Genomic DNA, 14638 nt, shown 5'->3' with positions numbered 1-14638 from the left:
ATTTGTTATCTTACGAATAGACATTTTAAATTATACTTATCTAAAAACTTTTTAGGCTTTGTTGCGTGTGTAGTTAGTGCAGTATTTCAGTAGATATGGTACGGTGTTGTGTCTTATATACATTTTGAATAGTTTCATACTTAACTTTTTATAAAGGTAAATGTTTAAGCACTGACGGAAATTATAACATTATAAATCGTCTAAAGAAACTGGTGAAAACAATCAGATGTAGCTATCTTGCTATCTTTAGTGCATAAAGCTTAAATAAAACAGTTGTAGGTATCGGCCATATGATTTATACTGTGATCATTAATATGCTATTTTACATTTTAAATCTTTAATTTTCAAAGTTCTTTGTAGTGGCTCTCCAAAAATACGACAATAAACAGTGAAGATATATATATATAGCGAGTATCGCTCCTTTCATCATTTCGACCATTTGGCATTTTTGGGTAACATATAATAACTATATACTATACTGAATATTAATATTTGAATATGATGTGATTAATTTACTATCAAGTGTTTTTAAGTTTAAAGCGTCTTGCCAGTCATCATATTGCAGCCATACCTTTTATTATTATTTCTTATTAATCGATGTATTTAACACATAGTTAAATGATAAAAATGTAATTATACTGTATCACATTGGTATTTAAAGGATTGCATAACTCACAAATGATTATAAATATGACGTATAGTATTAAGATGATTGTCTATTGTCATATATTAAAAAGCTATTTTATAATTTAAAATATAAATTCATTTTTTTTTAAATCCATAACTTTCTATTATTTTTTGGATCCTGATTATCATTTGAGAAGTGCTGATAAGTGACGGTAAAAATTATTTTTTAGGACGTGAAAATGGTAAGCAACGTGAAATTGTATAATAATAAATAATAATCAAAAAATAATTTTTAAATTTTTATGTCAACCCACTGAAAGATTTCAGATATTTATTTTTTTTTAAAAATATATAGTAATGTACTAAGTATATGTTCACTTCATTTTTTTTTAAAATAATACAGCTATTCAAAAACTGATTTTTTTAATTTTAAACTATATTATTTCACTAAGGAATTAAACATATTCCTGAAAATTGTTTTAAAATTTAAGTTCTGAATTTTTGTAGGGTTATGGCTTATTTAAGGGAGATAAGACTCACAAAGTATCCCCATATTTACGCCTATGCATACTCTAATTAAATAATCACATATTTAATAACTTCTTCAACAATATTATTATTAATATAAAATTAATTAGTCAAAAATGACATAAAATATGAGGGAGCTAAATTTTAAACACATCCAAACCCCCCCCCATACTTCATCTAAGCACATACAGATATACATTTTGCACTTGCGTATAATATGTATAAATATATTGATCTTTATACTTATATAAAAAATAATTAGTATTTTTATTATTACCTAAATAAAAATATTCACATAAGAGTATATTCTATTTCCATGTTACAACATTAAAAATAATAAGATAATTGATCAGTATAATAATTCGATAAAATTCAATCCGTACCTTACCATCCATTTTTTAATTATTATTCATAATGTTATCGTTTTGTTTCTAATGTCCAAATTGTAAATATTGCACCTTTGATGTTAAGACGAGCGATACTTACTACCATATCCCTTCCTTATGTTTATAACAGAACTATCTTAAGAAGGACTCGGTAAAAGGGTTACGTCATTATTCTGAGCTACCATCAACAATTGGTTATCCCGTCACATGTACCACAGTATACGTATTCTAGTCTTGTAAGACACACGTGTAATCCGTACGATCTTTCTTACTTGTTTCACTCTTTAATGGTACGTAAGTAATAATTTTAATTAACATTTTAAACGTCAAAATTGTAGTCTAATTATATTATGCAGGCTGTTTTTTTATTTTACATTAATGAACATTAAGAAGCAATTTAATTAATATTGTACCTACTGTTGTATTAATTGTACTTTTGAGAAGTAAATATAGTGTTTTTATTTTGAATATATTGAATTTGTTTTTTGCATTTGGAAAATCTATGAATAGTTTATAAAAATAAGCAAAGCATTTTAATAATTTTCTAGTAATTTGAATATTAATATAATCAGTAATTATTAATTATTAATTCATAGATACATTTATTATAATATATATTAATAGATAATATACAATTATTTTATTCTAAAAATATATAACAATTATGATGGTTATTGTAAAAAATTATGAATGGCGAGTATTTGTAGACAATATGAATATAATATAGGTACTGTATAGTTAATATTATAATTATATGTGCAATTTTTACTAGATGTCACTATCATGGTTCAAATTGTACCTCCATGCACGTATTCTAAATCGTAAAGTCGCCCTAAACTCAAAAGAATATAATATATTGAAGATAAATGTCATGTGTTAAATTAGAATAAAACACCTAGCTCACATTCATAATAATAATAATAATGTTGACATGATATTATTGTTAAGCAGATAGATAGGTACCACTAAGGTAGATTGAATAAATATTCCAAAGTTTTCTAAATTGATCGAGTATTTGTGTGTTAAGTCTACAGCACATACATTCCGCAATAGGGCTGAATTTAAATTTTAAGAGTATGACACAATATTCTACTAAAATATACACGCATAGAATTATAATATTATATTATTATAGATATAATGTGGTCACATTATATTTAATATATTTATTATATTTTATATATGTACACAATGTTATAATATTAATATCGTATATTATAATTATGGTTAGATACCGGAAATTCTCATCATTAAAAGTCGGAACTGTGTTCAATAACCCGTTCGAGTTCGATAATATTAGGTCACTTGCTCTCTGGATATTTTGTACACAATTATGTAACAGACGTGGTTGTTATGAGCACCCAACTGGTTTCTTACGCGCTGACCACTTTCACTCAGAAATCATTCCGTATACCAGGATATATAATAATAATAATAATAATACAAAAAATACCAACGCATGTGTATATAATATACACTTATAATAATAAAACGAGATAGAAAATACTAGTTTTTATTCAGTTATGTCTCATTTTATTTTATTTCTGTTTATTTAGATATACACGTTTTCATAATCTTAGTTCAATAGTTGTAAATACATCAACATTCATCAACGTGTTTGATTTAATATCAATGCGAATAAATGTTGTATAGAGTTTATTATTATTTAGTATTCAATAACGATTTGTATGTACTATAATTTTAAAATATTTTTATTAATGTACTGCATGCTTGTATTCTATATGAACCAATCAACTCGAATAAGGTGAAAATGATAAATAATAAAATACCTAAATTTTTATATAGCAATAGATTTAAAATTCTTTCATTTAAGTCCTCGAAATATATATTGAGAACTTCAATACAAGGCAAAAAAATATTGCATAGAATACTTATGTGAAATACAAAACAAAATAATAATAATATTTGTACATTCAAACTGACTTCGAGTTCGATTAACGAAATATGTATACAATGCTTTATGACGTCATACACGTATTACACATGTGACATGCATAAATATTATAAATATCAATGTGAAAATCGACAACCTATTCAACGAATATTATTTTGCATTTGGTAAAATCACAAAACTGTAAGTTTTTGTTCTCATTGAGTCATAAAGCGTAATAATCAATACAATGAAATACATAAAAACATTCATAAATTAATTTAAAAGTAAATTTTTTGTTAACTTTATTACCTTATTATACGACATCAAATTTATATATTAATATACAATTGATATTTAATATAGGTTGATGTACCTATGTCATTATTAAACTCACAACGAGGATGGGAAGGCGATACCTATAAATATTTAACGCAACGGGTAGATTAGGATCCATAGGAGCTCTAGAGGGAGGGGTTTTGGGGGCTGTGCAGAGTGGTTTACACGGTAACACGTCACAGAACAGGAAGAATGTAGTTTTTTTGGAAAATTTATATTATATATTGTTTAATATTTAAATATACACACATAGTATGTATCTATACTATTGCTAATTATACATTTTCTAATTTGTTTAGAAAATATTTAACTAAAATTGAATCATAAGTAATAAAGATATTTATTATATCTCTATAGATTTTATTATCTGTAATAACTTATAAAAAGTAAAACTAAAAAAATATTAGTTGAGTAAAGGTAATTATTTTAATTATTTTAGTACCTACTTAATGAATACTATAAGAGAGGATGGACAAAACATTTTGTTGTTATTACTTATTAATAACATGTTTAATAGTTAATATATCTTTTAGTAGATTAATAAAGTTGTACAGATATCAATATTTGATTATATACAGATCAATTATTAATTTAGATTATATGAATTATAATATATAATTTTTGGATTCAAATTTAGGTAACGTAATAAATGTTTGTAACGTATTTATCTAACACAATAATATTTTATTTTACATAATAAAAATTATGATAATTTTTAATTCAATTTAGAAAATCTTTAATTATTTGATTAGTTTAACGTTTTAAAATATAAACTATATTTTCAATATTGAGTGAGTACTTAATATTTTTATTCAATTGCAATTAAGTATTATTTTATAGCAATACAATAGAATTTTTATTTTCATCGTATACTTTTATCAATCATATATATTTAAAAAATGCTCATCTAATTCCGACGAAGCTTTTGAATAATTTATATATTTTTATTTTTTCCACGACGAATCTGGGTTAGTTAACTAGTTAGTAATATAAATTTAAAGTATTAAAAGTATTATTATGTAGGCATTATTTTTTTATATATGTATTTTCAGGTAGCTATATTTTAAATGTATAACAAATTTATTTTTTATAAAAAGATGTAATAGGTAACAAACATAAATATTACAAATTTTTATGTGGGTTGTTTTTGATTATATAGCCTTGGATGTGTTTAAGAAATTTCAATTGAATTAATCTTAGTGATTATCTGTGCATAATGCGCACCTCCGGTGGAGTTTGCGTAACTATGATAACTATATAAATTATAATGCTCACATAATTTCTCAGTGATTTGGTTTGAAATATCAAAGAAAATTTCAAGAATATTATTAAAGAATTAGATTATTGTGAAAATGTATATAGGGATACGCATTAAGAACTTTTAGAAAATTTTCATTGAGAGTTGGCCTCTGGGTGCGTATATTATAACTAATAAAAGACATGTTAAATAAATTATAAAAAGTTAAGTATAATAATTTAATATCTATAGACGAGGATTATAATGTAAAATAAATATGACATTTTTACTGCTCCTATATATATATATATATATATATGCTTGATTGATTCTTAAATAATATTAATTGATAAATAATTAGTGAAATAATAGAACATTTTCAGTTCTAAATACTAAATAGTACCTAGGTAACATTAACGAAACAAAAAACTTCGAATTAAGCATTAATGTAATAATGTAACAAGCATTTTAAATTAATAATAATAATAAAGATGAAAATATTAAGAGTTAGAAAAGTCACCTAAAGTATATTGTAATAATACGAAAATAATATTGTGTATATTTGTTTGTATAATAATAATAATGTGTTTAACCCTTTCCACAATGTATACCTTTATGATTGATTTTATTTCAGGTGATGAGTTGATAGTATAGAATTATTTAAAAATGGAATCACCCGGAATGGCTCTTAGTGATAAGTATGGGGGTGATAATCCTCCAGCCATTATGGTCAGAGGCGCATACAAGAGATACAATCCTTACAGTGTCGTTTTGAGAGGTCTCAACATGACTGTACCCGAAGGAACTATGTAAGAAAATTAATATTAAATATTATTATTCCTATTGGAAAATAGTTCAAAATTTAAATATTTTAATAATTTATTATATAGTCATAATATAAACCCATAGTTAAAATTCTAGATGAAAAAACTATCCTGAGGTTTAAAACCTGAGTGTATAATACTATCCACATGAAATCGAAAAAATACATTATTGCTATTTTAAAAAAGTATCTTTACTCTTACTTTTATAGTAATAATTAGTAGGTAAGACAGAACGGTAATAAATGATTTGGAAAAAAATATTTTTACCTATCTTAATATATAAGTAACAAGTACCTATACTAATCAACAATTTGTGTGTTGTATCGAACATATATATATATCTATTATATCATAGCTGGAGAAAGGCGATTACAATTAACGATACATCAGGGTCATTGATGCAATGGCATAATATAAATATGTTGTACATCATTATGTCTTTACTAATTATGTAAACTTTCTATATCAGTTATATTTTATATACCTACCTATACAATAAAAACAAAAAAATAGGTAGTATTTAATAAAATTGACACAAAGGGATTGTTATTTTTAAAAAGTTGAAAATAATCACATACTACTCAATGATATGAAATAATAAACATTTTAAATAACACATATAATCATAATATTTTTTAAATGTAACAATTAAATTATAACGATTGATTGAAATATTAAGACTTGATAATAATATTAGGTAATATGTTATGATTTTTAATTTGTATATACTATATAAAGTCAATATAGGTTTGTTGAATTCATGCGCTGGCCAAAAAAGCTGCCGCAATTTTGTATGCAAAACCAACCTCTTATAACATATTTAAAAAATAAATATAATTACAATTTGGAAAGTAAAAGATACCTAACTGTTTATGGCAAGCTATTAGACTTAAATAACCATACAATATACCTACAAATAATCATATTATTGCTCTATTAAATTTTATAAGAAAATCTTTGTAAATGACGTAACCTATATTAGCTTAAAAGTATAATATTACAATTAATGTTATAATATATCTGTATAATTTATTGAATTATTTGGGTTCATAGATATGGTCTTCTCGGTCCCAGTGGTTGTGGTAAAACTACTTTACTCAGCTGTATGGTTGGACGGTGTCAGCTCGATGCTGGGGATATACAAGTCAAAGCAAGGACGAAGTCTAACATCGGATATATGCCTCAAGTAATTATTGTTAAAATATTTTAGGCGTAGATCAGGGACTGATTTACCATTTTTTTGCCCCACGGCATTAAAACACTATTATATTATATAAATAAAAGTAGAAATAACCTGAAAAATTACAGGCGCCTCCGAAAGATACTGCGCCCTAGGCCCGTGCCTAGGTTGCCTATGCGTAAATTCGCCCCTAGTGTAGATACATTGATAAATAAGTTTATTTAAGTATTAATAGTATTACATACATTTTTTTCAGGAACTCGCTCTGTACCAAGAATTTAGTATTAAAGAAACAATGACCTATTATGGCCGTTTATTTGGTATGAGTCATAAACAAATAGAAACCAGAACGTATGAACTGTTAAAATTTTTAGAACTGCCAAATGAAAATAATATTGTTAGTCGACTGAGGTAAATTTAAACGTTTATTGTTTATGTATATTGCTAGTCATTAACTCACAACATATTCAAATAATTTATAATTTTAAATTTATTTAAGATTGACAATATAAACATTTATTTAAGTATAAAAGTATTTATGACTTTAACATTTATAGTAATATTATTTTATAGTGGTGGTCAAGAAAGAAGAGTGTCTTTTGCAGTTGCATTGCTTCACGATCCTCAACTTCTTATTTTAGACGAACCTACCGTAGGGGTAGATCCTGTATTGAGTGCTAGGTAAGTACATATATATATAATGTTAATTATAATTTATAACCAATTTTTTTTGTTTGTCTTATTTATTTATTTGGTAATAAATGACTGTATTGTGTAGCATTTGGCAACATCTTCTAGACATGACAGCTAATGGAAATAAAACAGTTGTGATTACTACACATTATATTGAAGAAGCCAGACAAGCACATACGGTTAGTAATTATTAATTAAATAAACATTTATACGAGAACAACAGTGCATAATATATTACATTATGAAATAATACAAGATATAATGGCTGGTTATAATAAATATAAATTAATATATAAATATATTAATTGTATATATATTTAATCTAATTTTAAATTTAAAGTATTTTGATGATTATAACAATATATAACTACAAAATGAAATATTTTATTGTAATTATTTTCGAAAAGCTTTTTTGAAGAAACTGATGTTAAATTATATAGAAATATGAGCAAGTACCTTAGGTATTAATTTTTTATGAAAATATTGAAGTTATATTTCTGGGTAAATCGAGTTTTATTCAATTTGACAATCATTTTTAACTAGTTAAGATATTATTATTATTACAATTTTGGTTTGAGTTTAGGTAAAGAACTTTATGATGGCCCATTTATCATATCTATATATTTACATAATACTATAATAGGTAGTCAAATTTTATAATTTAATAAATTATTATACTTAATTTTTTTTATATACTACATTAGAATAAATGTAAATCGGCTATTATACAATTAAGAAATTAATAATATGTATATTTAAGTGTGAATTTATAAGTAGTGCATAAAATATTATACTATATATCATATACATCCTCCCAACAGTGTATGCTATAATTAGGTAAGATACAAAATAATATTGAATGATATTTGAATTGAATTAAATAAAAGCATTTAATTAGATTGAAGTAAAACTTGATTGGCTGACCGTAGTATTCTGTGCATGAAATCATTGTGGATGTAGGAATGTAAAAATGAGTTTGATTGACACAGGAGAGAATTTCAGTTGCGTCTATTGAATAATTGGGAAAAGTATAAAATATACTGAGAGCTAATACACGTAATGAGGACAGAATAACAAATAAAGGATATTTAGATAATGACTAATGTCAGAGCCACTATTTTAAATTCGTGGTAATTTAAATCCAAAAGGCAGGGATGAAAAAAGATTTTTCATAATTTATTTTTCGAAGAGTATTTTTCGTTTATGTTACCTTTTTTAATAAGCGATATAAAGATATTTTACACATTGTTTAATTTATTTTATTATATATTTACAGATTGGATTAATGCGAGATGGTACATTATTAGCTGAAGAATCTCCAAGCCAACTTCTTTTAAAACACAATTGCTCAACTTTAGAACAAGCTTTCCTAGAACTTAGCAAACGCCAAACAAGAAGTAGTATTATGGATAAAGAAGATGAAAATTGTGTATGTCTGAATTACCAGAATTATGTTTAATTATGCTTGTAGATTTTATTTAAAATACTTATTATAATAATTATTCTTATTTTTCATAATATTGGTTGTAAATCCTTAGGAAAGTTTTGTTATACAACTATTTTGGATTAAAACCATTTCAAATATTTTTTTAAATAAATTGATGTTAACAATTCTGAGAAAAAACATATTAAAATTAAAATTAAATTATTTTAGAATAGTAATTACTTAATTGCTTTTTTTTATTCTTAAATATTTTTTAAACCAAATGTATTGGTATTTTTTTTTGTATGATAACTATTGAGTATATAATTTTAATTTTAATTTTAATTTAATAGTTTAACGTGCCAATTGTAAAAATCCAATAGAAATAGTTCTAAATGAGATAAATATTTTTTACTAATTTATTATGGAATTAACTCTAAACAATTATAAATAATCAATGTATATTTTCAGAATATTGAAACATATCCCGTCCCAAGTAGAAAACCATTGGCACCACTGAAACCGGATAATATTTGTTCAAAATCGAGAATTGTAGCACAATTATTGAAAAACTTTTACTGGATGAAAAGAAATATACCGTAAGTACTAAATATCAGAATAAATACATTTTGTCATTATATTTTGTCACTCGCCACAGAATCTAAATTATAGTTCAATAATTGAAATTGTTATAGTAAACCATAAAAAAAATCTATTATTTTTTGACCGATCATATTCATAAATTACTATTTTATTCTACAATACAGGTCGCAGTGTTCGGCATATAAATTATACAATTTATTATTGCATTTGAAAAGTATTAAAACTTAGTAATATTAATGCCATTGTATATTAATTTTACAAATGTTCTGTGTAGGATTATGTGTTTCCTAATGATCTTGCCTGTTGTGCAATGTTACTTATTTTGCACTTGTATTGGTCGTGATCCTCAAGGATTGAAATTAGGAGTAGTCAACGAAGAACTTAAAAATGGTATGTCAAGTTGCAGTAATTATCCGTCGAGTGGATGCAATTTCAGTGTACCGCTAAGTTGTCGGTATTTACAAAACTTAAAGGACAAGAGTTACAAATTGGTTAGTATTAAACTATTATAGTTATACAGTATACTTATTAGTTAACTTGTTCGATTGTCGATAAAAATTAAATCACAACTCCTACGATTAAAAAAAAAAACAGATAGAGTACGATTCTCTGGACGAAGCGAAATTCGCCGTTAAGAAGAATAAGGTTTGGGGAGTGTTATATTTCGAAGAAGGTTATTCAGAATCGCTCGGTGCACGTATCAAAATGCCCGAAAATATAACTGATAGAGTTTTAAACATCAGCGATGTCAATATATGGCAAGACATGTCCAGTAAGTACATATATTATTTTTCAAAAAAAATTTTTATTTTATGGTATTGTTATTCGTTTTAATGTTAAAAGTCTTTCTTCATTGTTATTACAGACCAATACGTGAGTAACCTATTACGAAGGGATATGCTTTCAAGGTATGTGATGTTTTTAGAAAGTGTATTCAGGGACTGCAATTGGCCCATTGCGTTGGCCGATATACCGATCAAGGTAATAATTTAGAAATAATTGTTGGTCATTATAGTATAATAATATGTTTCTTCATTGAACTTGTTTAGTTGGAAGATGCGATTTATGGAGATAATAACCCAAGTTTCGGACATTTCACAGCTCCGGCCATAATATCATTGTTGGTTTATTTTCATATTAAATAATAAATAATTAAACAGAAACGTGCACTGAAAAATATGTTCTTACGATATATATATAATATATAGAAATATAGATAATAATGTATTTATGTACACTATTTGGTGTTCAACACTACACAAACGATACAATTTTACGCTTATCATAATAAATTAATAACGGTGTGTATAATAACCTCTTTAATATGAAAAAATTTGATTCACAGATTTGAGTTCTATCTTCCGATGGTATTTACTGTGGGAGCGATACTGATGGAAAAAATGGGAGGATTGTTGGAGAGGAGTCTCGTTGCCGGTATAAATTATTTAAAATACAATTAAATTATATTTAAATTTTAAGCGGTCCGAATACTATCCCGTGCATTTAATACGACTTATCGAATCTTTCTTTTTGACAAGGTGTCACTGTGACGGAAGTAATATTGTCTCACATCGTGGTACAGTACATCGTTTTGAGCGTTCAAACGGCGTTGATGATGTTGGTGTTGTTTGTATTCTTCGATAATCCCATGGTGGGCAGTCTGGTGTGGTCTCTGTCTTTGCTATTCTTGACGGGGACCAGTGGCATGTGTTACGGTAAGTGAACACTATATACTATATAGGTGTATAAAAAGTATACATAATATAGCAGCTAGAGCACCAGTACGGAACTATAGGAACAGAATTTAGAAACTTACCTATGTAGCTGCATTCTATACGTTCAAATGTCGTCGACTCGTAGTTATATAATCCTAAATATGAACATTTTTTTTTTTTTTTAATAAAGGATTTATGGTCTCTGTGTTCTGTAACACTGATACGTCTGCCACGTTCATGGGCTTGGGCAGTTTCTTCCCTTTAGCTATGCTCAGTGGAATGATTTGGCCGCTGGAAGGCATGCATTGGATACTGAGATCGGTTGGATGGATTTTGCCGATCACGTTGTCAACGGAGTCGTTCAGGGCTCTGTCTGCCAGGGATTGGTCGATTACGCATCCAACGGTTTATAAAGGATTTTTGTCCGCATCTGGATGGATTGGTGTATTTATGTTGGTTACCATAATTGTGGTGAAGAAAAACAACGGTTTACGAAATGTTACCAAATAATATTTATAAATAAAATGTAAATAAATGTATTATAAGTCATGTACAAGTTAAGATTACGTCCGTTTATTATATTGTGTCAAAATGATGCAGATTGTGTTTTATACTGCTTAAAATTAGGTTTTCAACTTTTTTTTTTTTATTAATTTCTTGGTTATTAGATAATTATAACAAATTAAAGCCTATATGTGTTATATATATATTATATTATTATATAATGTTATAGAATTACCGACAATTATAATAGTTTTGAACAAATTATATAACTTTATTAATGAAAATTGATTATTATTTTAACGTTATTTGTGTATCATGTATAATATTTGAATCTTATTGCTGACAGTTATTTTATTAGTCTATGTGATATTGTAGTTTTTAGTTGTTACGAATATAACATCATCCAGGAATCGCTGTCCCTCTGTTTTACTCCTAATTCAATCCCGTTGGCTATCGCTGCACCATCTTCAGTATATGTATCTATAGTATATACTATTATATACATCTTATGTATATAATGATAAACAATAAACATGATGTTTATAAATTTTCAAACTAGGGAACCTTCTGTTTTTAAATTAGTTATTTTTTATTTTAAGTCATAGATTAATAAAAATAAATTGCAGATTTTAAATATATTAATTAATCGAAAATATTGAAATTTCTGTATCACATTTATATAGGTACAAATTAATTATTAAACACAAAATTGAAAATAATTTAATAATCAATTTATTACAAATGGAAACTTGAATTCGTTTTTTTATTTATTTATATTTTATAATTGTGTTTACAGAATTTACTTATCTATTTATTTATCACCTCATTTTTAATTATATTATATTTCAAATTAATCGTTAAAATTATATTTACTTACCTATAATCATTATGCATCTAAACCCTAAAAAGTAAGCAGCACGCTAATATTGGAAAAGTAAAGCATTACTCAACCGTTGCCGTTTAATCTGTTTTTAGGTATCTACTATCTTATGTAGTTATGTGTGTTATTAAAATAATGTAAATGCATTATAATAATATTGTACGAGTACTTTATATGATCCCTCGGAGTTGCGGATAGACTTTTTAAGGTACATTACTGTCGTAATTTTTATTTTTTGTCATGCCAGGCGTACGACAGGAGAATGATATTATGTCATATAGGTGGTAATATAACATTTCAACAATTTATTTATTGTATTTTATCTATTTTGAATCTTTAATGTTCAGACTACTAGGGATCTTCAAATAACCTATTATTTTTAAATATTACAGTATTTGTATCAAAAATAAGATTAAAAATATAAACTTTGCTGTGTTAAAACTTAAAACACATATAGAAACAATAAAAACAAGGTGGGTTACTCGAAGAACGGCTCTATAGTTGTTGATATAATAATTCCATTACAATTTTATTTAATGAAATTTATTTTGATGATATTGTACATATTTTTTTTAAAACTTTATTCGTTATGTGAAACATCTTTTTTTGTGTAAAGAAGAAAAAATATTTGTGGAATTTTCCTTCTTTGGATATTATGTTGAATATGGTGTTTTTATTCTCTGCGATGTACTAGATTTTATTTTATTAATATTAGAATAAAATAAAATATTATATTTAATACTCAGTATTGATAAGTGCTTACCTGACTGATAGTTGGATTAGAAGTTATCAATATTTATGTTAATTCTATGAAATATTCACATTCATATTTTTGAGAAATTTAAAAAAAAAAATAATATAGCTATACTATTTTATAAATTTTATTAGGAATGCTAGCAAAGTTTTTGGTTTTAATGGCTGTTCAGTTAACTGATATAAATTTGTAAAAATGTCAAACATTTTCATACTTTATTAAATTTTTACTTTTTTGAGTTCTTTGGGAGTGAGATAATTTCTGAATTGAGTCTAAAATTATATGTTCTGTTTTTAATTAAATTAAAAAGTCTAAATTTTAAAGTGTAATTATTATAATAATTTTATGTTACCTATATCCCTTGATGTTAATTTTTTTGTATCTTTTAGTTTATTAGCCATTCAAATGTATAATTATGAATATTTTATAGGTTATTATGTTATGTTATTTTTTATACCGTATTATACATCTTTTATTATAAGTCATTCATTATAATAACTTTAATATAGTTAAAAATCAAATTAAACTGATGTTATATTAAATACTTACCTTATGTATTTCATATGATGTTCATTAATTATTTTTTCATTTTTATTACTTTTTTTATGTACCCGTTGGCAAGATACCAACAAAAACGGGAAAAGGTTTGAAGCAGACCTTTAACCACTTTTTTTTTAAATGAGTTTTAATCAATTCTTTTTTCTTGTATAACTCAAGTTAGCTTAGCAATAAATATTATCATACAATTCTTTAACGATCGTAACAAATTGTATTTCAACGATAATGTCGTTTATTATAAATGGGAAATGATTATAATTTAAATTATAATAATACAATTTATTATTGAAATAAATGATTATATTTATAAAATAGTTTGACTAAAATGTGTGCAGTACTCCAGTTCCTAATTATTTATTGTATTTTATGTATAAATTGTGTAATCAAATCGTGTCCATAACGTAGCTACTACAGTTACTATAGATTCCATTTTTATTTGTTCACGCTCTAATTTATATTAAAATATAACACGATGGCCTGTATCTGTGTTCGATCT

At 25.3% G+C, this 14638-nt stretch overlaps 1 protein-coding gene across 4 annotated transcripts; it reads left to right on the top strand.

The window, feature by feature from the left end:
• The first annotated feature begins 391 nt into the window (after nt 1-391).
• On the top strand, nt 392-12223 carry LOC113555275 (ABC transporter G family member 23-like). Of its 4 annotated transcripts, none has more exons than XM_026959694.1 (15): nt 392-452; nt 5643-5817; nt 6886-7018; nt 7269-7423; nt 7586-7693; nt 7791-7884; nt 8982-9134; nt 9600-9727; nt 10006-10222; nt 10326-10503; nt 10597-10712; nt 10781-10851; nt 11077-11165; nt 11270-11446; nt 11637-11956. In XM_026959694.1, exons 2-15 carry the CDS (start codon nt 5675-5677, stop codon nt 11954-11956), a joined length of 2082 nt encoding a protein of 693 aa, XP_026815495.1. In that variant the 5' UTR covers nt 392-452; nt 5643-5674. The 4 variants fall into 4 exon arrangements, with proteins under 4 accessions (XP_026815495.1, XP_026815493.1, XP_026815494.1 ...); XM_026959692.1 differs by lacking the exon at nt 392-452 and adding an exon at nt 1689-1831; XM_026959693.1 differs by lacking the exon at nt 392-452 and adding an exon at nt 1764-1835.
• Nucleotides 12224-14638: the final 2415 nt, after the last annotated feature.

This window comes from Rhopalosiphum maidis, chromosome 2 (assembly GCF_003676215.2).
Source record: "Rhopalosiphum maidis isolate BTI-1 chromosome 2, ASM367621v3, whole genome shotgun sequence".
Classification (NCBI taxonomy): Eukaryota; Metazoa; Arthropoda; class Insecta; order Hemiptera; family Aphididae; genus Rhopalosiphum; species Rhopalosiphum maidis.
This window is presented reverse-complemented; position numbering and strand designations above follow the sequence as displayed.